Here is a 27,334-nt window from a genome sequence, read left to right as displayed (position 1 = left end):
TATAGAGTAATATTATATTTATATCCCTCTAAACTTATATTTAATATCCTTTTAAAAGCAGCATATTGCAAAAAGGACTAACCTAAAGCAGTTGTAGTATTTATTTATTTGTTAGATAGCATGATGTCCTGACTGTTTATTGTAACTTCGTCTGTGAATTTAATTTAGCAATAGTTCAGTGTGCAGATGCTAGGACAAGGAACATTTATGTGCCTATGCTAGGACAAGGAACATTTGTATGTAAATAGTTGCTCACCTGGTTGGTTGTAGTCAGTGTGACCAGTTACAGAAGCGTTACAAAATGGTATTTTCCTACTCACACTCCCGATTCTGCCACAACTGTAGTAACAAAAACAACAAGGAAATAGTTTTTAATATTTTTGTTTCAAGGGTGAAATGGAATAATTCCATCTTGGCACCTCTGAGTTCCTTGGATTAAAGGCATTCTGAAAGAATATTTAAGGGAGGTGTATTTATGCTACTGGGCTCATAGCATGACTCAACCTAAATTAAATGCAACCTCTTCTCTTCTGCTAGGCATTTTTGCGGTCTCTGATAGAATATACCATTGATGTTGGAGAAAAAAGGAGACTGCAAGAGCTGTGTAGTAAGCAAGGATCCTCTGATTATAATAGTTTCATAAGGGATGCTGGTGTCTGCTTGTTGGATTTACTGTATGCATTCCCATCCTGCAAGCCTCCACTTAGTCTTCTGATTGGTGAGTATAGTCTATTTACTGCTACAAAATGAATATGCTGAGAATGTAGAAGTCCATCAGTGCATTAAACAGAAGATCAATTAATAGTAGTTAAAAAAAAAACCCTTAATGCTATAGAAACCTCCAAATAAGCCTACACATATATTTGCATGTTCTCAGATAATTAGAAGTTATGTGGATCAGACCAAATGTTCTCCTAGCACACAATTCTTTAAGCAACGTCCAGCCAGTTTTTCACAGAAATAACTGTCTTCTCTGGGCTTCCCTCAGACATCTGGTAACATGGTGTGCTGCCTCTCAGATTCAGTTTCTACATGGTTTATAGTCATATAAAAACTACCCACCATGAATTTATTATATCGTTTTTAAGACCATCTGAGCTTCTGGCCATAGCCACCTTTTTGCAACAAAATCCACATGCTGAGCATACACCTGGCAGCGTGTAACTTATTACTGTTCAATTCCATTGACTAACACTGAAATTCTAGTAAAAAAAAAGATAGACACTGATAAGAAAGGGAAAATATCCCTTTCTCAACCACTGCTGCTAGGGAAAAATGTTTGCATCTTTCCAGCAAGGATGAAATACAACATTGTGATTCTTAGGCTCTCTCATTGCTCAAGCTCTTGGCACCATGAGGATTTCATCCAGCTTTTGGTGCTTACACTAACTGTACTAAAAGGTAAAGGTAAAAGTTTCCCCTGACGTTAAGTCCAGTCATGTCTGACTCTGGGGGTTGGTGCTCATCTCCATTTCTAAGCCAAAGAGCCAGCGTTGTCCATAGACACCTCCAAGGTCATGTGGCCGGCATGACAGCATGGAGCGCCATTACTTTCCCGCCAGAGCGGTACCTATTGATCTACTCACATTGGCATGTTTTCGAACTGCTAGGTTGGCAGGAGCTGGAGCTAACAACGGCAGCTCACGCCGCTCCTGGGGATTGAACCTGGGACCTTTCGGTCTCCAGCTCAGTGCTTTAACGCACTTCGCCACCGGGGCTCCTCACTAACTGTACTAGTGTTTTACTAATTCTTACTGTTGTGAGATGTGATTATATCTATACTTTTTCTGCTACATTAACATTGGATGCAAGCCACTGATTCTCTCTGTGTGTCTCATGTCCACCTATTAGTTCACTCTGTCAACTGAAAAGTTGATTTATGATGTGCTTGGTCATAAGTAAACATGCAGTGCAACATTTTTGATGGAAGTTAAGGAGTTTTTTTTCCTCTGAAACATTTACATTGGTGTGACTACCTCAAAATGCCGTAACTTGGCATATCCTCGTATTTATTGTAAACCAAAGCCAATTAAACCGGATATGTGAATACATTCATTCATTTTTTTATGTGCAAGGAGAGTGAGTTCAATTTGCCTTATATAATGTTTTCTCCCTTTAACTGAATTTTTAATACTAATAATATTTAATTCTGTTTTAATATTTGTATGTTGTAAAATTGTGTTGAAATACTTTTAATGTAAGCCGCTTTGAGTCTCCTTTGTGGAGAGAATAAGCCAGATATAAATAAACATAATAATGTGTTGTTGAAGGCTTTCATGGCCGGAATCACTGGGTTGCTGTGAGGTTTCCGGGCTTTCTGGCCATGTTCCAGTCTACACAGAAAAGCCATTGACATCCACAAGCAAGTGGACAGTTTCAATAGAAAGAAAGAAACCATGAAAATGAACAAAATCTGGTGACCAGCATTAAAAAACTCTAAAATCAGGACAGTAAATAAAGAGCAACACACTGAAAACGGGAATTCCAAGCATATAACAATCAGGGTCAGCTAACACCTCCCAATAAAGGATTCCCCCAGGCAATACACAGCCAGACTTTGAAGCTGAAAAGCTATTCAATGCTAATCAAGGTGGCCAATTGCAACATTCACACCTGCCTCAAACAGACAAAAGTTCTTTCTCCCACCCTGGACATTCCAGATATATAAACCTCCCTTGCCTAGTTTCCAACAGACCTCACAACCTCTGAAGATGCCTGCCATAGATGTGGATGGAACTTTAAGAGAGAATGCTTCTGGAAGATGGCCATACAGCCCAGAAAACTCACAGCAACCCACAAACATACTACTACTAATAATAATAATTATTATTATAATTATATCCTTCTCTGTCAACAGAAGAAAAGTCTTGTTGAAGTTATTTTTAAGAATAGCAGATGTCCAATTTATAATGGTGGTGAATCATTCTGCCAAATCCATCCAAGAAACTCACCTGCTTTTCTCGTTTTATCTGAAAGCGTTCAATTTAGAAGTCCCACGTTGCTTTTACTCTACAGTATAATTACATATCGAGTGCAATGAGTCATTGTGGCATTTTGGAAAAGACAACTAAAGTTCAGGTCTTGCTTTGTCCTACATGAAACAGGAGACTTTAGGCCAGTAGTGGGCAGGATGGGGGGTTCTTTAAGAATAAGGAAGAATAGGAAGTCCCAAAAGTCTCCCGAAAGTGTCATTCTGCTTCAAGGGGCACATAGAATCTTAGAGTTGGAAGAGACCACAGGGGTCATCCAGCCCGACCCTCTGCCTTTCAGGAACACACAATCAAAGCACTTCCAACAGATGGGCATCAAGCCTATATACACCAGATCAAGCAGGAAATATAGCAACAGTGGAGGCATATACTCTCTGCTGGCTTCAGGGGACCAGTGTGACCCCTCTTAAATTTGCTTTAGGCAGACCACAATCTCTTAGTTTTCACAATTAACATAGAGATAATAGGACTGGGTTTTGTGAATCTGCTTTTAGATAATACACAACGACCTGTTATTTATTATTGGAAGGCACCAAAGATACTGTAAGCAAGTGGAATGGAACATAAAACTTATACTTTCTGACTTCTTGTTTTTCACAGAGCATCTTCCAAAATTGCAAGCCAGACCCTACTCAGTAGCAAGGTAATGTAATATCTTTTTTAAAAAGAAAAATGTTAAGTGTGTGGCATTTTTATTTTTAAATATTGCATCTCATTTTATGGACAGTGAAGGTTTTGAAGTGTGCTGTAGCCTTAGCATTTGGAGACTGAAATCATGTTTACATTTCTATTTACTTTGCTTCATTTCTCATTGCATTATTGCTCAGGAGGTTTTGACTCACAGCAAAATGTGTAGAGAAATACCTTTACAAAGTATTGTGTCTGATAGATATGTTCTGCGCATGGTGTTGTCCATGACAGATTCGTATATAGTCACCCGTCCATATCTTCAGAATCTTCATTCAGGGATTCAACCAGACACAATTTTACGAAATATTTTCAAAACAGTAAATAAAGTAAACAACACTCTGAAAACGGGAATTCCAGACATGAAACAATCAAGGCCAGCTAACACCTCCCCACAAAAGATTCCCCGAGACACGAATCAGCCACGCCTTGAAGTTGCAAGACTTTTCAATGCTAAGCAAGGTGATTAATTGCAACATTCACATTTGCCTTAAACAGACAAGAGATATAGGCAATCTCACTTACCTAGTTTCCAGTAGACCTCATAACCTCTGAGGATGCCTCCCATAGATGTGGGCGAAACATCAGGAGAAAATGCTTCTGGAACATGGCCATACAACCTGGAAAACTCACAGCAACCCATTTTCAAAACAATCCCCAAAGCAAGCCTCAATAAGGTTCGCCATTTTGCTATGACATTGCACTTAATGGAACTTGAGCACTAAGGGATTTGTGGGGGAAGTTCTGGAACTAAACCCCCAGTAGATACCATTTGCATACTATATGCAAGTCACTACTAGATGTAGCAATCAGAGGAGCATATACATTGTAGAATTGATTCAGTCTGGCAACACATTAACTGTCATGGCTCAATGTAATAAAATCAAGACAGCTGTAGTTTTCTAAGATCTTTAGCCATAATTCTTTCATTAACTTTAATTCTTAATTCTTTCATTGCAGCTCAAATTTATTCCAGCCTGGAAAGGTTACTTTCATCTTTAACGTTACGGAGTTCGCGTCCCATGTAGGTCAACTGCGAAGAGGGGTTTGCACTGGCTGGTTGGCTAACCTAGTTGCCCCAATGCTTCAATCAAGTACAAAGGATGATGGATTCTTCAATCCAAAGGTATCAACCATATTTTTTTTCTTATGCCAGATATCCTTTTTGCTTTTCTGGTATAGATTTCCTCTTCTGTTGTTGCTAGTGTAGGAATATTTGGTATCGTTATCAAGCAGAGTACCGCATAGTTAAAGCAATGTGAGACTGTGGTGGAAAACACCACAGAAAATACTCAAGAGTGCTCTTGTAAGACAAAACAGGGAAACTGTAATTTATTACACAGCCAAACAAAAGAAAGTCTTGGTGTCTTGGTTTGTAGGCTTGTTCCTGGGGTTATTTGAGGCACTGGTTCAGAAAATTGCATTGGATTGACCACATCAACTCTAGTTTCTTAAATATGGTTACCATGGTTTTCTATAAGTGAGCAAATGGCAATTGATAGATGGCACATTTTCTATATCTCAAAAAATAGAGCTGAGAGGGGAAAACAGGTGCCGTTTTTGGGATCAACAGGTCAAATATACCCAGAAACAGGGATAACATTTGAGGCACCAAAATGTGTGTCGGACAATGTTATTTCAGGATATCCATCCTGAGATAGGAAAAGAGACTGACAAATAAGATTGCCTACATTTCAGAAGAAAATCCCCTAAGACTGGCTACTGTGTTTGGCTAGTTTCCATCCTTAAGTATGGGTCTCATGGACAGCCCCTTCCCAAACTTTTGGAAAATGGAAGAAAGCAAAACGCTTTGAATACATAAGTAAGAGAAACAGAGAGGTAAAACAAAAGGGCAGGTATGCTATCTAGGGTTCCCTCTCACAGTTCATTTTGAACAAGTGTTGATGCCTTTTTTCTACTAAGAATGAGATGATTTGATAGCGACATCTATTTTCCATTGTAACATCGGTTAACGAGATCTGGTTTAGCAAACATTATCCAGATTAATGAGGTGATAGCAGAGCTGGCCCTAGGTATTTTTCAAGTGTAGGCAAACAGAATTTTGGCACCCCCCCCCCCCAAACCAATCACTGAAAAATAAAAGCGTTGGATAAGCAAAAATGTTGGATAATAAGGAGGGATTAAGGAAAAGCCTATTAAACATCAAATTACATTAAGATTTTACAAATTAACCACCAAAACATCATGTTTTACAACAAATCAACAGAAAAAGGAGTCTCGACTGCGCCCTCGTATGTTTTGCGCCCGAAGCGCAAATTCTCCTCATTGTTGGACCGGCTCTGGGTGATAGGGTTATCCAACACCATGGTCTCTTATTGGGATTCCACTTGTAGTTGCATAAGAATCACAGTTACCAAAGATGGATTGCAATAGGATCACTGCCACTTCATGTTTCATTTTTAAATTATCTGTTGATAATTGAGGAGATTTTATTAAATGTAATCAATTGAACTAGCTATATTTATATTGAAATCAAAATTTAAACCATCTATGCAGCCTTCATAACCTTCATGATAATCTGAAACATAGATTCCTTTTCAAAATGATAAACCATTTATTCTGATAATTATCACAGCTTGTAGTAACTGTGAGTTTGAAAGACCTATATTCATTTACTGAAGAAGGGGGTAGCCTGAAATCTGGTTTGTACTAATGTAGTAGCTTGCTACTTCCATTTCCTATTTTCTTCAGATTTTAACATTTCCCTATTGTGCTCAGCTATTTTTACTCTTCTGGTATTAAAACAAGTTGACTAATTTGGCAGCTGCATCAAATTTTGGGGCAGAGCGTGTAGATTGTAAGTGACCTTTTATTTTCCTAAAGTACCTTAATGATCTCTAAATTCATTTTAGATCTCCATATCTTCTCGCCCAACCAACAATTTTCACTTACCAGACAATCCATCAATTCCTTTTATCATGGTTGGCCCAGGATCTGGAATTGCACCATTTATTGGTTTCCTGCAACACAGGCAAGTCTTATTTATATGAATTATCTATATATGGTTGGAAAAATATTTCACACCAGTTGTGTGGCCGTATGTGCGTATGTATGCAGCCATTAGAACATGAGACTTCCCACCCTATGTGGGCTTGCAGCTCCCTTTTGATGTTATCATTGTTTTCTTCCTCTCCTCCCTCCCCTACCCATTTATAAGAATATTTTTGATAGAATGTCATCCATTCCTTGTCATTTGCTACAGCCACATAAGATAGCTATTATACTTGTGTATGGATCTGTTTTAGGCATTTTACTTTGGCTTCTTCGGCACTACTGGATGGCCATAATGGCAAGGGCCCAGCCATCACCTTTTCCTGTCCGTAACAAGACCACGTGGCAGCCGATCCCAGCTCCTCCTCCCCTATTCAGCATCACAGTTGCGTCCTGCCTTCAATGTGTTTTTTGGCTTGGCTTTTCTCTTGAGTCTTTTCCTTGATTTTCCTTGATTTTCTTGATTATTTTTATTTAGTGGGACTGACTGGGAGTTAGGAACGTGTGAGATGGGTGGGTGCGGAGTACGTGCGTGAGTTTGGGGGCTTGGAGAGTCACCCTTTTAGCTTCTTTTTCTCCTTCCCTCCCCTCTTTCAGAAAATACTTTAAAACATTATTATTAATAATAATAGTAATCCCAACAAACAAAAAGAAAAGCCTCATTCTCAGAAAACTACTACTACCTATTTACCTCTCCTCTAGAGTAGAAAGTAGAAGCAGCTTTGAGGAAGCATTAAACCCAAAGCAGAAAGGCGTGAGGCAGAAAAAGGCAGGCACCACTCCAGGCAGGTCCTGCAGTGCAATCAGGAGAAAAGAGGATTTTTTAAAGGAAGTCCAGGATAGCATAGCTCCAGGTCATCGCTCTGCCTTCCCTGGGAAGTAGGAAGCCTCCTTAAAATGCCTTGGAAAGCTGCGTGCAGAGAGAGAGCATACACGCGTGCAGCATCTGTAGCGCCTATCTTCCCTAGAGTAGAAACAGCTTTAAGGAAGCATTAAACCCAGGTCTCCTCTATAGATTAAAGGGAAAGGATCGCAGAAAGAGTAGTATCTTAATTCTGATACTTTAAAATGCAGGTCTTAATGAAGGATATAAGTAAAAACGATGCAATTGCCTAAAATGATAGGAAGGGGAGTCCGGGGAGCCCCTCCCCCCCCCCCATTGCCACCAATTGGCCGGATCAAGCTGTATTTTTTGGCTACGGTCCAAAAATGGCATCTGGCTATGCACCTGTTTTCGGGAAATGCGCAAAAATGGATGTGGGGGTCTACTGGTATCCGGCCAGCAGAAACGCATCAAGATTCAGCCAAAATGCACAAACCAAATAGCTATAAATTAAGAAGTTTCATTATATATGACTCACATTCCTAATCTACTGTTTTGCATCACATAAGTCACACTAGTTGTATCTGTTGGTGGTGGTGGTATGAGCCTTTGATCCAGCTGTGACTTACTTCAACCCTATCATTGCGTTTTCCTGGGAAGAGTTTTTCAGAGATCTGCTATTGCCTCTGAAGCTGAGAGAATGTGACTTAACCAACATCACTCAGTATGTTTCCTTTGCTGATGAACAATTCAAACCCTGATACTTTGGCATTCTGATCCAACACTCAAACCACTACACTGCACCAGCTTGTTTATGATTGTAGAGAAAGGTTATACAAGTTTTGTTTAGGCTGAAGAAATAAATCTTGACTAGCAGTTTATTTTAAATGTATTGGTTATTATGTTGCTAAAAGCTCTCAGGTCATTATACCAAGGAACCAAAGATAAAAACCCTACAAAGAAAATGCATTAAATCAATTAAAAAGAGTGGTGACTAGACGCAAGCATAAAATATGAAGATAAAACTCCCTAAACACAGCATAGCAGCACAACTGCATAAAATTTAAAAGCCTGAGAGAACAAAATGAACTTTGCCTCAGCCCCAAAAGTAACAAAGATAAACATATGTACCAGACCTTTCTGGATAGGGTACTTCATTACTAAAGGGGCCACAGTTTCTTTCTTTTCTTTTTTATCAGTCTAAGCATTGTTTATTTGTTTGAAATGCTGTATAAACCTGCCCTGAACTTTTCAGAAAGGGTAAAATTGGAAAATGTCTGTGTGCATTAACTTCCCTTTGTACAAACACTCTTGATCAGCAAGAAAAAGCAAATACATCCCTCCTAGCCAGACAGAGCAAACCAAACGTAACTACAGGAAGAGGGGAAAAAATGAAATGGAGGAATAAAGAGTACTTTGTCCCAAAATGTGCAAGTACAACACATGTGCTTCTTTAATTAAGTTTTTCATTTAACTGCCCCCTTCACAGTTGCTTCCCAAACAAAGGTTTTAGTTACCGGAAAACTAATGTTACAAGGAATGTAACAGTAAAAAAAAAAAACCAAAAAACCCCAACCCTATCCCCATCCCAAATGCATAGCGAATTTAACATATCTTCCCAGTGAGGTATACCAGGTAAGATTTAATTTTCCTCCAGAAGAAAAAAAGAAATGCCTCCAACTAAGCACTAGCCACTCAACATGAGAGACTAAAAAACAAACAAAATCGGATAAATTTCCATCATCAAAAGGAGGGGGAAATAAAAGCAGAAGGTGAAGAACTTTTATAGTGTATGGCTGGCAAGCTTACAAACTTTTTTAGCCACCGTTTCTTGAAGGCCTTTGGAGTAGAACTTCGATTATCTTTTCTGGGCTTGGGTATGAATCTATGGAAAACAGTGTTCGTTCAGATATTGTGGCCCTGAGGTCTGAAGAACATTATAAGTACTAAAAATTGGATCTGAAAATGAATAGGAAGATGATGTGATGAAAATTTGTCTATATGCCACACACTTTTTCTGTAGATTCAGCTAGATTTGTGGCATTTTTAAAAAGGCCCTCTTAACCGTGCCTGAAGATCATAGCTTTCAGAGTTGATCTGTATGTGTGCTTAAGTTCAGCTCTTTGTCTCCTTGCAGTTTGATGTTCCCAGCTCATACTTGATGTAGCATGAGTTTAAAGGATCGGCCTGGTGCCTTGGTTTGTAATTTAGAGAAGAGTAATAAGGGGAAGAATCTAGAGAAATATCTGTATGTGGAGCATGAAATTGAATTGTTGCAATGCCAAATGATTTCTTTTTTAAACAGGATAATAAATTCTTGGGAAAGCATTAATTGGGACAGCCAGTAGCAGCTTTTGAAAATGGAAGGGAAACAGATTTGCTATCATTACCGCTAATAATGAGAACTTGTAATGTTTAACAAGCTGCTGTGACTAATTTATTCCATATTATTGCAGTGCCTTATGCATTTTAGTGAAAAACAGTTTGTAGCAGTCATAAATTGAAATTGACTAAAACTTTGATGTAGTTAAAACAGGGAACATTGGAGAGTTATTAATGTCACGGTGAAACCAGAGTTGGTGCTGAATGAATGTCAAGCAGTAGAAGTAGGAGATGTGTTAATATAAAGAAACACTGTTTGTACAAACCAGGTTTTTGCATGGATGTAATGATAAGGCGGAGCCCCCGGTGGCGCAGTGGGTTAAGCCGCTGAGCTGCTGAACTTGCTGACCAAAAGGTCGGCGGTTCAAATCCGGGGAGCGGGGTGCACCCCTGCTGTTAGCCCCAGCTTCTGCCAACCTAGCAGTTCGAAAACATGCAAATGTTTTGCTCCAGCAAAAAGGTAACAGTGCTCCATGCAGTTATGCTGGCCACATGACTTTGAAGGCGTCTATGGACAATGCCGGCTCTTCGGCTTAGAAATGGAGATGAGCACCAACCCACAGAGTTGGACACAACTAGACTTAATGTCAAGGGGAAACGTTTACTAATGATAAGGCAGATAAGAAGGATTTCACACCTCTTGTCAGTTAAAACTCTTCAACATTTGTATTTCTTTGGTTCGATCCATGAGGTCAACACTGTATAACTGACAAGAATGAGGACAACTCAGATTCCATCTTGATATAGAGATGGGTTGGGTTTTTAAGGTTCATCAAGATACTGAAGCACAGGCTCAAGTAATTTATGATATGAGTGTGCTGGTTTTGCTCGCTTCATCTGCTGAACTCAACAACAGCAAAGCAGATCCAATTCTTCTGCTTCATAGTCAAGTATATGGGGGCTCTATAATTTCTATAGGAGATGCCATAGGGACCATTCTTCGACCGTGGGATCCCTTGGAGCTAGAAACCTTTGCACTGCCATATGTATGTATGTTTTGTGTACATTTTGCTTCCTCATCAATTCTAATGGAGCTAAAGAGTGTAGTCTATTACATGTAACGTGAAGAGTTGTAAACATGTTGGATTGCTAATCTCCCATCACCATTACAGTGTGTTTTTTTGGCTAGAATATTCAACCCCACATTAAGTTTCTTACCCGACATGCAAAATTAGTAAAATCTACTCCTTCAGTGTACATTGTCATCATGGTATAGAACTACCGTAAGTAAGCAGAAAGAGTGAACTTCAGGTCAGTCAGTTACGACATTTAAAACCAAGGGTCCTTCCAGACAGGCTCTATATCCCAGGTTTTCTGTTTATCCCAGATTATCTGGCAGTGCAGACACATATAATCCAGTTTAAAGCAGAAAACCTGGGATCAGATCCTGGGATATAGGGCCTGTCTGGAAGGGCCCCAAGTCAGTGGTTTTAAATGGCTACAAATCATAAGATAGGTAGGCTAGAAGTGTAGGATTTTCTTTGCCTGTCCCACATCTAACAGAACTAGACTTTTAAAAACCCATAATATATATTTAATAAATGCTAATCAGGATAACTGGTCAGGAAGTGAAACTTGGGTGTGTTTGGTGATCATTTGTTTAAGTGCAGAGTATAAATGGTATAATAATTGTACTTTTATATTTAGACAAACACTCAGAGAAAATCACAAAGATTGGATTTTTGGAGAGACGTGGTTATTTTTTGGCTGCCGTCACAAAGCCAGAGATTACTTGTTTGAGTAAGTTTGGCACCTTGTGCTCCCTTTTAGTACTTTATTCTTCCATGATGGGACATGGGGATGAACATCTTCATGGTTGCAGTGATCTTTCACTTTTTCTTTCAGAGATGAGCTCAGGCTCTTTGTTGAGAATGGCACATTAACTCACCTGAACGTGTGTTTTTCAAGAGACACCCCAGCTATGGTACAAACTGCCACTCCTAAATATGTTCAAGATAACCTTCGGCTTTTTTCTGAAGAGATCAACAGAATCCTCCTGCAGGACAAGGGGTATTTTTATGTCTGTGGGTGAGTAATTTTGGTTTTCTTTTTTCTTTTTCTTTTTAAAGGAAACAGAAGTTGAATGTGCAAGAACTTGTTAAACTGTAAACTGCTCTATGTTAGAACTTAGACACTCAAATGTTCAAGCTTCCAACCTTGGCAGAGAAAAGAGCTGGGGGCAAAAGACAGAAAACAAAATTAATAGGGAGTCCAGGTGTTTGGGTTAGTAGAGGGTATTTTTCTCTCTTGAAGCCTCCTGGGGGCAGAATTTCATTACAGTCGCCAACAGACAGATAAGAGGCTTGGAATTTGAGCTGCTTGGAGAACTTCTTAGCAAACTGAAAAGCAAAATGCAAGGAAAGGTTGTGTTTCCTGAATTGGTTTTGTTGGGACAAAATAGTAGAAAGCCATAGTGTTCCAGTTAAAGCAAGTAGAGGAGCTGATATGTTTATTATGTGCTCACAGTACTCCCGTGAATACATCGGTGTGAATGTTCTTTATTGTTTGTTGTTGGTCTATGCATTCAAGTTGCTTCAGATTTATGGCGACCCTAAGGTAACTCCATGATAGTGTTTTCTTGGCATGATTGGTTAAGAAGAGGTTTGTCTTTGCTTTCCTTTGAGACTGAGTGTGATTTTCCCAAGGACGTGTAGCGGGTTTCATGGCCAAGTGGGGTTTGAACTCTGGTGTCCAGGGCCATAGTCCAATGTTTAAACGCTCTTCATAATCTTTCATGTATGTAATTTGGATGCTGGTTGGTTGTTAAGAAAAATAGGATAATAATCTAGATCTGTGGCTCAGTAATCAAGGTGTAAGAAATACTTTTATAATCTGCAAAAAGGGAATATTTCTGTAACCACCCTGAGTCCCTCTGCGGAGAGAGGGTGGGGTATAAATAATAATTATTATTATTAAAGGGGGAATATAATTGTGTTACCAAAAAAGCTTGTAGTTAGATTTTATCATCAACTAGCATCTTGATTTTGAGATAAGAGTTTGAAACAGTTTGCAACCCACAGGATTACTGTATCCCAAGCCGTGCTGTGATAGGGCACAGTCGTCTGGGTGCAATGAAGGCTGTTTAAAACTATCTCAAGAATCAGAAGTGCTACTTGGTGAAATACATCCACAGACTTATCAGAAATACCTTATCTTTACTGGTTTCTTCTTTTTCCTTCATGTCAGGAGCGACTTGAGAAACTGCAAGTCGCTTCTGGTGTGAGAGAATTGGCCGTCTGCAAGGATGTTGCCTAGGGGACGCCTGGATGTTCTGACGTTTTTACCATCCTTGTGGGAGGCTTCTCTCATGTCCCCGCATGGAGATGGAGCTGATAGAGGGAGCTCATCCGCACTCTCCCCGGGTTGGATTCGAACCGGCAACCTTCAGGTCAGCAACCCAACCTTCAAGTCATCAGTCCTGCCAGCACAAGGGTTTAACCCACTGCACCACCAGGGGGCTGATGATCACATTATTTCCATTTTACAGTTACAGCAGTAAAGAAAATATTCATTTTTAACCTTTAATTTGAATTACTTCTGAGTTTCCTATTTTTTTTTGTGGCTACTGCTGGCAATGCTACTGTTATTTTTACATTTTCAGAACCTACTAAATATAGTAACAGTGTTGTCGCCTTATCTACGGATATGATATTTGCAGTTTCACTTACCCACAATTTAATTGTTTGTAAGCACCTTTAGGTCCACCAGTGTGATTCTGTGGCCAAGTATAGTCAAAATATAGGGCTTGCTGTTATCATAATTTGAGGTATCCGCCAAGGGTCATGGAATATATTCATTATGGACACAAGAGTCATACTGTACATACATTTTCTTTTGGGTAAAAGGTGAATTTCCCCCTTTTGCAGATTATGAAATTATTACTTATACATTGATTGCTGGCTGAGAGCCAAAGATCTAGTTTATTATCCTATTTAATGTAGCTGCCAACCAGAGTCTAAACTATATAAATGAAGAGCCAGTGTGTTATAGTGGTTGGTTGAATTGGTTTGTTTTTTGTAATATTTTATTGATTTTCAGAAACAAAGAAAAGAAGAAAAAACTCAATAAGATACAAAGAAGAAAAGATACACACAAACCAAGCAAACATAATATAATCCAATTCAACAATAAATAAAGACACTGCTTCCTTCCCTCCCTTTGAAGTAGAGGTTTTTCCTAAGTCTTCTTTCATTCCATTTGGTAAAAAGAGAAACTTAAATACACAACATTTATTTTTGTTTACAGAGACTACATATTCCTTGAAATATTTATCTACTTTCTCTTTCTGCACCTTGCTTAGAGAGCTCTCCTTCATTATTCTAGTTATTTTGTCCATTTCTTTGGCTTCTCTAAATTTCAGTTGCCAACCATAGATGGAAGGTACTTCAGATATGTTCCACTTTTTTGTCCTTGCTGTTGTAATCATATACATAATTATTCTCCTTATAGGTTTACTGATTTGTATATCTATCATGTTGAAGATACAGCTGCAACGTAAATTGTAATTCTAAAATACTATTGTGTTGTGTATTTTCTTCCAATACTTCTTAACTCTTTTACAGTTTCATAACATATTTCTCACATTTCCAGCATAAGGCTTTCCTGGTTTTATATATCTTAGCTAGTATATGTGGGGATTTTATTATTATTATTATTATTATTATTATTATTATTATTATTATTATTAATACCGCACTTTCTCTCTTCCAAAGGAGACCCAAAGTGGCTTAACATAAAAGCATTGGCATACAATTTTAAATATACAAGTATGCCAAATTTAAAATAGGATTAAATATAAACAATATTTTAAAATAAAAAATAAAAACCATTAAAACATATTTGAAGTTAAAAACCACAGCAGCCCCTGAATTGATCTTAAAAATGCCATTGCAAGTGCCAGGGAGAAGAGAGGCATGTCTGGCTGTGTCTGCCCTTGAACATTCAGGCGTGTTGCTGGCCACAGAGCTAACACCAGATGCAGCACTTAAAGCTAAAAAAAAGTTGCACATTCCTGTTTTAGACACTTTACTACTTTTATGGCCCATTCACTCCAGGTGCTGAGAATTAAGACTGCCCAATATTTTCTTCTATGTCAGTGAGAGTTCAGTGCTGAACTTCGGCTGCATTACTCCCTGTGTATAAATAAATATAAATAATCCCATCTCAGGAATCCTTGGAAACAAAATGGCATACCTTGGAGAAATAAATTGTTCAAAGATTGTGGAATTTAAAGCTTGTGAGACACACTGCCTTTTACTGGCATTATCAGCATTTGTATTGAGCCGTGACCTTTAAGCTCATCAAGACCTGCTTAGCTTTGGGATCCTTGAAGTCAGAAACATCACAGCCAGCACTTTTGTTCTGAGAGGGCAAAACTCCTTCTGTATTTGTTTTGAAGGCTTTGGGGCATACAGTCTCTGCAGAAACATCAGTCGTTTTAGGAAGTGAAGCTCAAATATTTTGGAGAGTGATGGTATTCAGCAGACAGCTGCATTATTGTTAACCAGTTGGTGGGGAAGTCGAATCCTGATCAGATCTTCAAAGTGTTAATTCAGCAAGAAATTGATAAAGTAGAAGCATTTTGCTGATTGCAAACCCTCAGTGGACAGTTTTCACTCGGGCATTCCTCTGCAAAAGGGAAAAGGAGCTGAGAAAAAGCAGTGTCTCCTTTCTGTTAAGTGTTTTGAAATTTGCAACTTTTGTAATCGATGTCACGTTCACTTAGGTGTAATCCATATTCAATTAATACAAACCATATTTGAGAGACTGAACAATGTGAAACTACAGCTGAAATCAGACTATAATAGAAATGAGCTCCATCTTTAAAATCTGATTACATTTGTAGGACAATAGTGGTAGCCTTTATTCTTGCAGGGCTGCAGGGTAGTATGCCATAGCTTTGTTATGTAACAATTTTGTGCATTTTAGAAGGCAGAATTTTCAAGTGTACAAGAGTTTTATGGAGCTTTAAATATTATTTCATTATTGATTGGTAACAAGTAGTCAACCTCTAAATTAACTGGCTGTTAGGGATTCCTCTTCTTCAGAAGAGGAAAGCGAGCAGGAAAGTGTTCATGAATCTGAGGATGAGTTGGAATCTGAGGAGGAGACTTTGCAAGTACCCTCATTTCAGGAGAGGCGAAAGGAAATAGAGCAGAGACGTCGTTCAGCTAGAATAGCTGCCAGAAATGCCGCTGAGTAATTGGGAACTGCCCTAGCAGCTGTGAGGGGACTCAGGGCTATAAAGCAGAAGCAGGTGTAGCCAGCTCTTGCTGGTAACAAACTGACTCTAATGCTTTTGCTCCCCGTGTGCCTGCTCCGAGTCTGCATCTGGATTTATTGCTGTTCCTTTGTCTGAAGTAAGACTGCTAGTCTCTGATACAGTCCCAAATCAAATAGCAGTCTTACTTCAGACAAAGGAACAGCAATAAATCCAGATGCAGACTCGGAGCAGGCACACAGGGAGCAAAGGCATTAGTCTTAGTCTCTGATACAATTCTTAGTCTCTGATAAGAATTGCATTTGATCTAAGACTTCCTTGCTTCCTTTTGCATTATTCCACTGAGTGATGTACTTTATGTTTTGCTGAAGTAAAGCAGTTTTTATTTACTTACCACAGTGTCTTAAGGCTGTTCTTGAAAGACTAAACAGGACACTGGCATACCACCCCTTTTAAACGTAACTAGTCTTCTTTTCCACAGACACAGTGGCAGTTTTTACCTCCCATATGTGCCAGAACATGAAGGTGCCTGAGTCAGCATCCATCTTATAATAAATTAACAATTAATAAATATTTTATCCTGTCTTTCACCGGATGTAGCGATTCTTACAATTTAGTCTTTGTCTGATGAGTGGCTTATGCATTGTTTGATTTTTTTTTTTCTTTTTCAGAGATGCCAAAAATATGGCTAAAGATGTAAATGATGCTTTAGTGGATATCTTAACTGCGGAGAAAGGAGTTGATAAACTGGATGCTCTAAATATTTTGGCTACATTAAGAGAGGAAAAGAGGTATCTGCAAGACATCTGGGCATAAGAACTGATGCCAGTCCCTTGATCTTTAGTTTGAGTTATTTTAACTCTCCTGAATGATTTGAAAGGACGTGCCTTTCGCTGTACACTCTAATCACTTACATCATCTTGTCTCATACTGAATCTGTTTTTTCCCTAGTCAGAGAGTTTGTCTGTCTTTCAGAGAGCCTTTTCACAACCCAGTTTTTTTCAGGAATTACATCAGTGGGTGCCTCCTAATTTTTCAATAATTCAATTTCTGTCAGTGCCTTTTTTCTGAGTAAAATTTGATCAACTTTATTTTGGTTTGGAGTAACCAAATATTTTATTTGGATAAAATAAACATGATTACCGAGATTTTCGCAGGCACTAAATTGATGTATCTGAGGGGAAAGGTATAATGACATTCGACTCTACATAAAATGTTTGTTACAGATAGGCAAATGGAGAGATTAAATGGAATGTTTCAAAATAGTGTAGAAGGTTTGATTTGTAGTAAAAGAATTTTCTTGTTATTTCACTGATCTCTATCCTTTGAGCCTAATTGTTTCATTTCATTTTTCATTTGAGAGAAAAGAAAAATAATGCACACAGCTATTTATAACATATTTATTATCTGTTTATATATTTCTGCTGCTATATATCAACTTCACATATGGCTAATTAAGCAGAGTTTTATCTATTTAGAAGTAAGCCTTACTGAGTTTATCAGGAGTTACTTCCAAATAAGCAGACCATTTGTGGCCCCAATACAGTTACGGTATGTAGAAGTTGGAATCAGTGGTCCAAATTTTTAAAGAAATCTATTTGTCTTAAATCACTGCAAAAATGAGAGGTTGGTATAAATGTTCCAGTTGTAATTAATTTGAATACTCAATACAGGTTTTTTCAAACTAAAAAAAGAATACATTTCTATCTTTTCACACCATGTTTGGAACTACCGCATCAAAGTAGCATGTGATAATCTGAAATTAATTCTATATTAATTCTATCAGAAAGCCACACAAGTTTTCTGTTCTGATGTTGAAAACCTGATTGCGGCTTTCAGTGCAATGAGTACAATGCAAATTATTTTTGTGGGAGTTAAGCATATGGTTAACGATCATTTCAAACCAGGAGGTGTAAGTACTAAAATTGCCTGGATTATGCCCAGGGGTTCTACAAATATGCAAACTACTGTATTTTGATTTACAGTACAAGTTTTAAAACTCTGAAACAAGCTTTGTGTTCATTTTTTTCCTTATGTGACTGTGTTGTAGAAATATTATCTGATCAAGTGGAAAGGCCCAGCCTATTTTAGTATTTTAACTGCAAAAGAGAGAAGCATTATTGTATGTCAGTACTGCAGAACAAGCACAGAGGCAGTTTTAGAAAGTCAGTCTCGTTTGGATTTATTATTTCCTGTTGCCAAAGATTGTTTTAAAAGAGAACATGTTTTGAAGATGTTAACGAAAGAGCACCGTAACCTTAGTTTCATGTCCCTTTTCGTGTACCCTTCAAAATGCAAATAATAGTATATCTGGGTATTTTATGGATCTGTAACTGTAAAGATTATTGATTGCACTGTGGTAGACCTCAGATTTTATAGACACTGATGACTGCGTCTGTCCTGAACTAATAGAATAAAAAAGAATGCCACTTCTTAAAACTGTTGTGTGATCAGATTGTTTCTAACTATCTTGTTCTTCTGCAGCAGTACTATAAGAGAAATATGAAAAAGAGGGAGAAATAAGATATATCTTACCAATCAGACGTAGCAGGCATTGTCATAACATAGTATAGTGTACTTTCTCCCATGTGATGGAGAAGTTGAGATAAAAGTTGTCAAAGACTCAGGACATCTGTTAATAATTAGTTTATTTACAAATTTACAAGTTGAAAAACAGTGGCACGGTGCAATGGTATACAAGGGCAATGTCACTTGTAGAGCAACGCCAAAGAAAACTCCCTCCCCATACAGTTAGAGCTGATCAAGGCAAAAGACTCCTTTTCCACCTGGTTCTCTCCAACTTCTTATGAAGATCAAATCTAACAATCTTTCAGCTTGCCATTTAAAAAGATGTGGGTTTTGGTTTTGATATGTGTTCCTTGAATGCACAAGACCAATGTTACTGTTAAATCTCAGCATGTTCAGGGTGGAAAAAGGATACACGATTGAAAGACGTATACAAAATGATGTGTGCTGGGGATTGAAGCTGATCTCTTTTAATAGTATTAGAACCAGAGTCACAATGAAGTTGAAAGTTCAGAACACATGAAAGGAATTACTTCACAGAACATATAGTTCAACTGTGCATTTTATTTCCATAATAAGTATTACACAAACTTCTGGGGGAATGTAGCTATTGATGTCTACAATGAAGATGTCTATGTCCCACCTCCAGTGTCAGATGCAGTCTATGTAACATTGGCTGGAAAACACAAATGAGAAATTGCTGCGGCACTCAGGTCATATTTGTGTGTCTCCCAGAGATTTCTCTGTGTGAAAAGAACGCTTTTGGTCTGATCCAACATGGATCGTATGTTCTTTTGACACTATTTTATGGGAAGAGCAGTCTTTTCTTTAATGTTCAGCCCTGCTTCAAGAAAGGGACAGTTGTCCCATGCTTTTCATACCCATCAAACAAATTTGAAGGCATGTTCTCTTTGGGAAGGAAATCTTCTCGCATACTAACTCTATCATTTAGACAACTCTATCAGAACCCTAATTATGTTTAAATATATAATAAGGCTTCTCAAACTGAATTCTTTTAATATTTATTCCATGTACTGCAGAAAAGAGTTTTAAATATAAATGAAACAATTCCCCAAAATACTACTTAAAGGCAGGAGTATAAATTCCCAGTAGCCTAGCAACAAGATAAACTTACATGTGGCAAGTGAGAAGAGTGATGCCCAGAGTCTCCCACACACAGGAGTGTGAAGGAACAACAAGGAAACTTGATATCTGCACTCCAAAGGTCAACTAGATGGTGCTGCAGAAGGAGAAACACACAAAGCTCCCAACTGCAGAACTTGTCTTTATTCCTTCCGCTAGTGAGGATAGTAATTCACAACAGCAAATCTGTGAGTTACATATTGAGCCTTTCATTTCATGTCTAATTCTAAGCAATAAGAAGCTCCTGGGAATGCCCAATGACCTGCATGGGAAGCTAGCTTTGAAGATCTCCATGTAGATGTGAAACAGCCCTAAACAAGAGTGAAGAACATTTTTCAGCAGAAAGCCACATGTTCTAGGGGTGAATCCAAGGGGAAAGGTTGGTGGTAGAGGGGAGGAAAAAGTGCGCTCAGTCGACTTACATCTAATTATCATCTACCAACTTGGTTCTTCTTCTGAAGGACAGCTTTGGTCAGAAGTCTGAATTGACCATTGACAGAAGGCTACACTTTGCCCACACTGCTAGATGAAAGGGAGGGAAGAGAAAAAGGTTGGGGCAGATTGGAGTTGCCATCAAGCAACATTTGGGGGCCATGCGTTTCTTCAACTGGAAAACGGGACAAACGAGGTTACATCCTATTTGAACTACTGCAATGTGCTTTATGTAGGGCTGCTTTTGAAAAGTGCTCAGAAACCTTGGTCCAAAGAGTTGCTGTCAGGTTGCTAAGTGGGCTGGCTGGCATGCAATACCCTTGTTGCAACAGCTGTCTGCCGGTCTCTTCTAGAACACAATTCACATTGCTCATTTTGACCAATGATACAGCTTCTTATGAGCCCATAAGAATTCTAAGACCATTTTGAAAAATCTTTCTCTCTGTTCCAACTCCTTCTAAGGATCATTTGGTGGGAATGAGAGAGATCCTTTTGGGGGGCTACAGTGTTCCCTCACTTATCGCGGGGGTTAGGTTCCAGGACCACCCACAATAAGTGAAAATCTGTGGAGACACTATATTTATTTTAATATTTATACATTATTTTAGTAGTTATACACTATTTTAAGTCTTTATCAACCAGTCGTGTGTTGATAAATCGCCTCTTCCTCCTGTTGCCGCTTGGGCTCCTTTTCTCACCCTTTGGCTTCTCCTTCCTCCCTTCCTTAGGCTGTAAATTGTACTTTTTATTATTTATAATATTATTTTAGAGTTTATTAAAAAAAACCATGAAACAGCTGTGGAGAAGTCATAGTTATTATGTTTAATTTTAACTGTTAGAGTATATATTTGTGTTTAGTTGACACAGTAGCTGAAACAGAAGCCATCTTGTTTCAATCCACAGTAGTGCTGTTACCAAGGAGACGGAGCTGGCTAGCTCACCAGAGGGAGAAGTGGGCGGAGCCAAGAAAAGGAAAAAGGGGGAGTTTTAAAAAAGAAGGAGTGCGTGCGTGGCTGGAGGCTTTTCAGTCAAGAAGGGCTGAGGAGACAGGCCTGGCCAAAATCTTTAGTCAAGGCAGACTAAAGGGAGCCTAGTAAAGATCTCTAGTTGGGAAGGACTAGTGATCAGGAATTTGATTGGTAGTAGATCAAATTAAAGGCTTTTATTGTAGTTAGGACATTGTTCACTAAGGAGCTCAGCTGAGGTTAGAGTTCGCTACAATTTATATCATCAGTAGGAGAGTGAGAGTGGAATTACACCAGAGACTACTGTTGTGGTGGTTATAAGAGTTATTAAACCACTTATTTATCTAAAGTTCCATAAGTAAATCTATCAACCTGCAACCATAAGCTTTGTACGCAATAAACTTGTTGTTCTTTGTTAACAACTGACTCATTTCATCTCATCTGCGTCTGTGGAGCCCAATTTCATCGGTGATAATTCAAAAGCCTCACGTTGATAGCAGTTACCTTAATAAATCACCTAATTGGGGAAGAGTAACAGTCACAGTTACCTCAGAAAGGGAACAACAATACAGAAATCCCTAACTACAGAGACAGGCTGGGATCTTGAAATAAAGATCACCCCCTGTAATCCTTCCCCTCATATAAAGGTGATATATATATAATCTAGAGGGATTAAAAGATTCAAAAATCCCCTCAGCAGTGGAAACAGCATTTGCAATTTGCTTTGACACCATTACAATTGGCTTGAGTCTTCCCAATTGGCTTTAGCACCATCACAATTGATGGCAGAATCAGGATTGAGTCTTCGTAATTAGATTAAACCATCCCAATTGAAGAAACGTCTGCGCACAGCGAATCTGCAAAAAGTGAACCGTGAAGTAGTGAGGGAACACTGTAATCTTAGATTTTGGAATGCTCTCTCTAGAGAGCCCAGGACAGCCTTCTCTCCTTACATGGACAGGTCAAAACCTTTATATTCTGTTAGGCTTTTATAAACTAACGGGACTGGTTGTGCTGTCTTATTTTAAAAGATTTTTCAGAATTTATATATAGCTGGGGAGTGGGGAAATTTCCCTGCTGCTCCATAGCAAATTCCATGCTGGAATGTATGTCCATTACCAGTTCTTTATTGAAATAGTTTGCAGTATGTATGAAGGAAAGCAGGCACATTTTGGTTTACATGTCAGAATACAGTACAACTACTATATCCTGTATAGTATACACACAACTGCAGAAACTAGTAAACCCTATTGAAAAGAAGGGCCTCTGACTCAAGAATGTCAGAGTTGTTTTGGAGGACCTACAAAATGCTTAGAGAACATATTTTTGGAATGCAGATACAGAGTAGTAGTTTACAGGAAAATGTTTTACCTGTTATATTAATAACAAGAGACTTCTGTTGAACTGAAACAAGGTTCAGTCTACCCAAGGATTTAGGAAGCCTAGAAAGTTCAGGCGATTAGGGAGAAAAAAGAAACTTGCTCAAATGCTATACTTCTATCACAAAGGAAGTATGACAAGGGCTAGGTTGGTCAAATGCACTGAAACTAAACCCTTTAAATGCACCAAACTCTGGCACAGGACAGATGTAATCATGACTAAGATAATGGAAAATGTTTAGCCATGGGCTTCAAAGACATCCAACAGATTTATGTGCATTTAAAATGCAGAGATGAGATTAGGTTTCCTTAAACTCTAGGCAGGTACGGCAAAAGGTGGGAATGGAGCCTGCAAGGCACAATATTTCTCATTATCATGTATTAAAGATAAAAAATAATACCAAGATATGTTATTAAAACAGCCTTCACCTGGATGGTAGGTGGGCATCATAGAAGGATGAACTCATTGCTAACACACAAAGAGAAGAGATGCTGGAGTCGTGCCAGCTATCATTCTATGAAAAGGAGTATTTAAAAAAAATTCTAGGGACTAAGGGGAAGGAAATTGAGACTATTGTTGTAGCTCTTGAAATTTAGAAGCAAACAAGGCCATGATTTTCCAGGCCTTTGACACTTGGATCAGTGTCCAAAGAGCTGCAGGAGACACCAGCCATGGTCAGAAGCAGAGCTCCAACCTCAGAGATCTGATCTCTGGTTCCAGTTCTTGCCCCTAATGGCAAGAGCTCGAGCTTTCAATTCCTTCACAGAGTGAGATGGAAGCAGAGCAGGGTGAAGTTTAGATTCAAAGCTCCCCTGGGCTCTCCTCATGCCTCCAATTTAACTAGACACTCAGATCAGTCCTGACCTCAGAGACTCCAACTGCAACAAAAGCATGTCTGCCTGTAGGGTTTTTGCATGATCACAACTCTTAGGGCTGGTACTTCGTATGCTGTGAAAAGATTTTACAAACACAGACTCAATGCAGCCATGGGCAAACATACCTAAAATAGCTGCACAAGTAGAGATGGCTTTCAATCCATTTGGGGGAAAACTTTTAATAAGGTTTTTATGAAACCACATCTTAGTAAGAGCTGTTTGGGTCAAGCTTTTTTTCCCCTACAGCATATGTAACCACTTAAAATACTGGTGCAGCTATCATTTTTATTTCCTTTCCAATTTTGGGTGCTTTTCATTCAGCCTCATTGCATACCACAGTTCTCTATCCAGCTCTTAGTATAATAAACCGGAAAGAGCCAGAAAGCAGAAAAGCAATGCCTTCTACCACAACTTGGAAAGGTTTCTTTTTTGGACTGCAATTCCCAGAATCACCCACCAGCATAGATAGTGGCTGTGTTGGCTGGTGGATTCTGGGACCTACAGTCCAAATAGAAACCTTTCCAACTTTTGTATTTTCTAGGACACAGAAGAAATCTAAAGTTCCATACATTTTCTACTTAGAGCTCAATCATTTCTAAAGACCCAATGAAGTCTTGCAAGTGCTTGGTGATAAACAGTCCCAAGTATGGAGGAAGGTTACAGAGGTTGAGCATCCCTTATCCAGATTTTCAAATTCTCAACTAATCCAAAATCTTAAATTATCCACATATGTGGCTGAGAAAGGAACACCTTTACTTTTTGTTGGTCCAATGTACACAAATTTTGTTTCATGCACAAAATGTAAAGTATTATGTGTTAGCAATGATGACATTTAAGTTATGTGTACAAGGTTTCTATCAAACATCAGTGAATATCCTGGTTAGACTTGGGTCCCATCTACAAGATATCTCATGATGTACCCACAGGGAAAAAAACACTGTTCCAAAATATGAAAAAAATCCAAACACTTCTGGTTCCAAGCATTTCAGATAAGGGATACTCGCCTATACAGAGATGTCCTTATTCTGCTATATTAGGCCTTCAATGTATGGATGCAAGCATAAGGACTGCTGGCATAAAGTGCAAGCCATTGGCCTGAGGCACTAAGCATCAAACTCATATGCTTGGAGCAAGCGAAAGAGGAAGCAGCAGACTGTACAAACTGAGCCCAAAATCAAGCATGCAATGCAAACATCCACGGAAAACACAGCCCAGGCTTCCTGCCTCCCCCACCCACCCATTCTTCTTCATCTTTTTTTGTGCTACTAAAATATGCAACATCTTATTTGGTATTTCCTTTAGGAAGAAACATTCAAACTGTACATTTTTCAGTCACTGATTTGTTGAAGCACTACAACCTAATGTTTCAAGTTCATTGAAAGAGATTGACTTTTTAAAACCCAAACAACAGGGCAGTGAGCTCATAGCAAATGTGGAGCCCGATGTTTTTATTTTCCTGACAGTGTTGTACCTGTCAGGACTAAAGCCACCTTTCTGCACAGTGAAGCCCTTCAATTATTTACACAGCCTGGGCACGAGGATAAGATTCACTTACAGCACAGTTCGATGCGTGTCTACTGGAAAGTAGGTCCCACGAAGCTCAGTGAGGCTAATTCTCTGAACAATGGGCATAGACTGCAGCCCTGTCTGCATCAAAACTGTTGTAACAATGCACTACTCATTATATTTTATGCCATTTTCTTCTTGATGAAGTTTTCAAAGGAAGCACTTGTGCTTTCTGTCTACACCTCTGCAGGATGGGACAAAGGAAATGGTGGAACTGCAAGTCAACTGGTTGGTAACAATCCAGGTGGCTCCCTTGCACTTCTGCTGTTAAAAGTGTACATTATACACAAATCCATGTATCAACAGCGCACAGGAATAATTCAATAAGCCAGTTGCTGCTTCCTTTACACAGATGCTCCTGTCCTGGCAGGCTGAAACAGATGAGTTGTGCATGTTTTTGATTTATTCCACCATTTATACTTGTGTTTGCCTCTCCCTCCTGCATCTGTTTTGCAAACCGCAGGTGGCCTGAAGCCTCACCATAAAGTACTCTTCTTGAAGTTCAAAACAGCTTCATGGTTCCAAGTGTTTAGGAGTCAGCAAAACACAGGCTGAACTCTGAGGGCTTACTCGCAGACAATTGGTGCAATTCCATTCAATAATCTATTGTTCTTTTCGGAGTCTCCCACTTGCAGAAAAGCTTCCTCCTATGGAAGTGGAATGACAGTCCTTAATCAGCTTTAGACAATTGTGAAAAGCTGAAACAAATGATGAGTCGGGTGAACACTGAGCCAAGCTAATTGACCTATACAAAATGGCCCACTTCTTGTTCATAGGTCCCAGTGTAATTAGGGAGTACAAATTATTGTACTGAAGTACAACACTTTGGAAAAGAACCTTTGACTCGTCTGCAGCAAAGGGGGCAGTAACATGACACAAGTACATTTGACTGTGCTGTAATGACTTACACTCCAGGAGAAAACAGCTGTTCTACAGTACCCCTTTTAATATTCATCATAGTGGTTCAAATCTGTAAAATAGGCATTGGAGTAGGCTTTTGCTGTAAGATGTGGATTAAAGTACTTGTTCTGCTCTTCCAAGATCAAATTATTTTTGTTGAATGCCTGGTAACAAAATGAGAAAAAGAAAAAAAAACCCTCAGTTAGTACAAAGTTCCCATTAATATCATGATATCCAAACTCACGTAGATAGCTACTTAAAAATATGTGTAAATATGTTCACTGGAATCCTAGTTCAGCTACTTCATTATCTCTACTGGATATCAGTCATTAAATTTACTGGAGGGAGAACATTTTTATTTATGCAAGAAAGAAGAAAAGTAATACAGGAGACACAAATGCCAGTTGAATCCTGGCCATGGACCCTTAAATTAAATTTCTGCTTTAAAATGTTTTTCACTCCTGTGGGATTGGCTCCCTTATTATTAACTGACAGGTTCCATTCTAGATGAAAAAAGACACTGGATGAGAGAGTAGGTAAACTGAATTTTTCACAGACCACTATTTTGGCAATGGGATATATGAAAGCAAGAAAGGAAATATACCAGCAAATTATAGATAATGAGTTGCAGAACCATGTAAGTGCAGTTGCTGTATATCCTGAATTCAGAGACAGTGGTCAGTCTTTTATGTTAACAAATCATTTTAATATTTCAACCCTTCCAAAAAACAGGAAAGCATTCGCCCTAGCAAAATTTAATGTATTACCTTCAGCCTTATTAGAGGGGAGGTATAACAATGTCCCCTATAATGTCCTTGTGGTGTTGGCTCAGTGGAGATGATAAGACCTGTATTGTTATATTGTTCCTTCTACAGTGGCTTCCAACATACATTTGTCCACACAATTCTACAAAACATCCCTGGAAGAACTGATGAGTTTTTACATACACTATTTGCTGGCTGATCAGAATTCAATGGTAACAGTTAAAATTGCCAGCTTTTGTACCACAGCGCGCACTTGAACAGCAAAAAATGACATCATAAACTTGGAATTTTTCCGGTATTTACTAATATTTATTTTTATATAATCTTGTTATTAATATGATCTGTTCGGTTCTGCATGTTTTATCTGATCTGCTGATCGTAATACAATTGTTACTATTATTATGCAATCTTGAACACATACGAGCAACTCCTGATGAAATCTCAGAAGCTAAAAGTGAAGGCTTGATGAGATCTCTAGGAAATACCCTCTCTTCCTTGACAAAGAATCATGTCAAAGTTTCCATAAATGATAAAGGAAGCAAGTACTAATTTTTTCTAATTTATTTAATACTCCTGCTCAATGTTCAATGGGAAAGTTCCCAAGCATACAATGGGGAAAACAGAAAAAAGCCAAATACTGCTAAAGTTGAATAAGAAGAAATGTCACAA

At 38.6% G+C, this 27,334-nt stretch overlaps 2 protein-coding genes across 9 annotated transcripts in view; one reads left to right on the top strand and one right to left on the bottom strand.

Annotated features, from left to right (window-relative positions):
• mtrr (5-methyltetrahydrofolate-homocysteine methyltransferase reductase) overlaps positions 1-18,553 on the top strand; it is a 30,027-nt gene extending 11,474 nt beyond the window's left edge. For 4 of the 5 annotated variants that reach the window (XM_003220073.4, XM_008109107.3, XM_008109106.3 and 1 more), the window contains 7 exons: positions 538-718; positions 3,591-3,633; positions 4,638-4,803; positions 6,551-6,669; positions 11,542-11,634; positions 11,740-11,922; positions 16,786-18,553. In XM_003220073.4, coding sequence (XP_003220121.1) covers positions 538-718; positions 3,591-3,633; positions 4,638-4,803; positions 6,551-6,669; positions 11,542-11,634; positions 11,740-11,922; positions 16,786-16,930 — 930 coding nt within the window. In that variant the 3' untranslated portion in view covers positions 16,931-18,553. Of the gene's footprint in view, positions 1-537; positions 719-3,590; positions 3,634-4,637; positions 4,804-6,550; positions 6,670-11,541; positions 11,635-11,739; positions 11,923-13,080; positions 13,283-16,785 lie in introns of all 5 variants that reach the window. The other variant, XR_010005285.1, reaches the window with a different exon arrangement.
• A 192-nt stretch (positions 18,554-18,745) lies between these two features.
• Positions 18,746-27,334, bottom strand: part of sema5a (semaphorin 5A) — a 216,724-nt gene continuing 208,135 nt past the window's right edge. For 3 of the 4 annotated variants that reach the window (XM_062977930.1, XM_008109113.3, XM_062977929.1), the window contains one exon: positions 18,746-26,065. In XM_062977930.1, the coding sequence (XP_062834000.1) occupies positions 25,946-26,065 (120 nt within the window). In that variant the 3' untranslated portion in view covers positions 18,746-25,945. The remainder of the gene's footprint in view (positions 26,066-27,334) is intronic. The other variant, XM_062977931.1, reaches the window with a different exon arrangement.

Source organism: Anolis carolinensis, chromosome 4 (genome assembly GCF_035594765.1).
Source record: "Anolis carolinensis isolate JA03-04 chromosome 4, rAnoCar3.1.pri, whole genome shotgun sequence".
NCBI lineage: Eukaryota > Metazoa > Chordata > Lepidosauria > Squamata > Dactyloidae > Anolis > Anolis carolinensis.
Note: the sequence above shows the minus strand (reverse complement) of the source record. Positions and strands in the feature narration are given on the sequence as shown.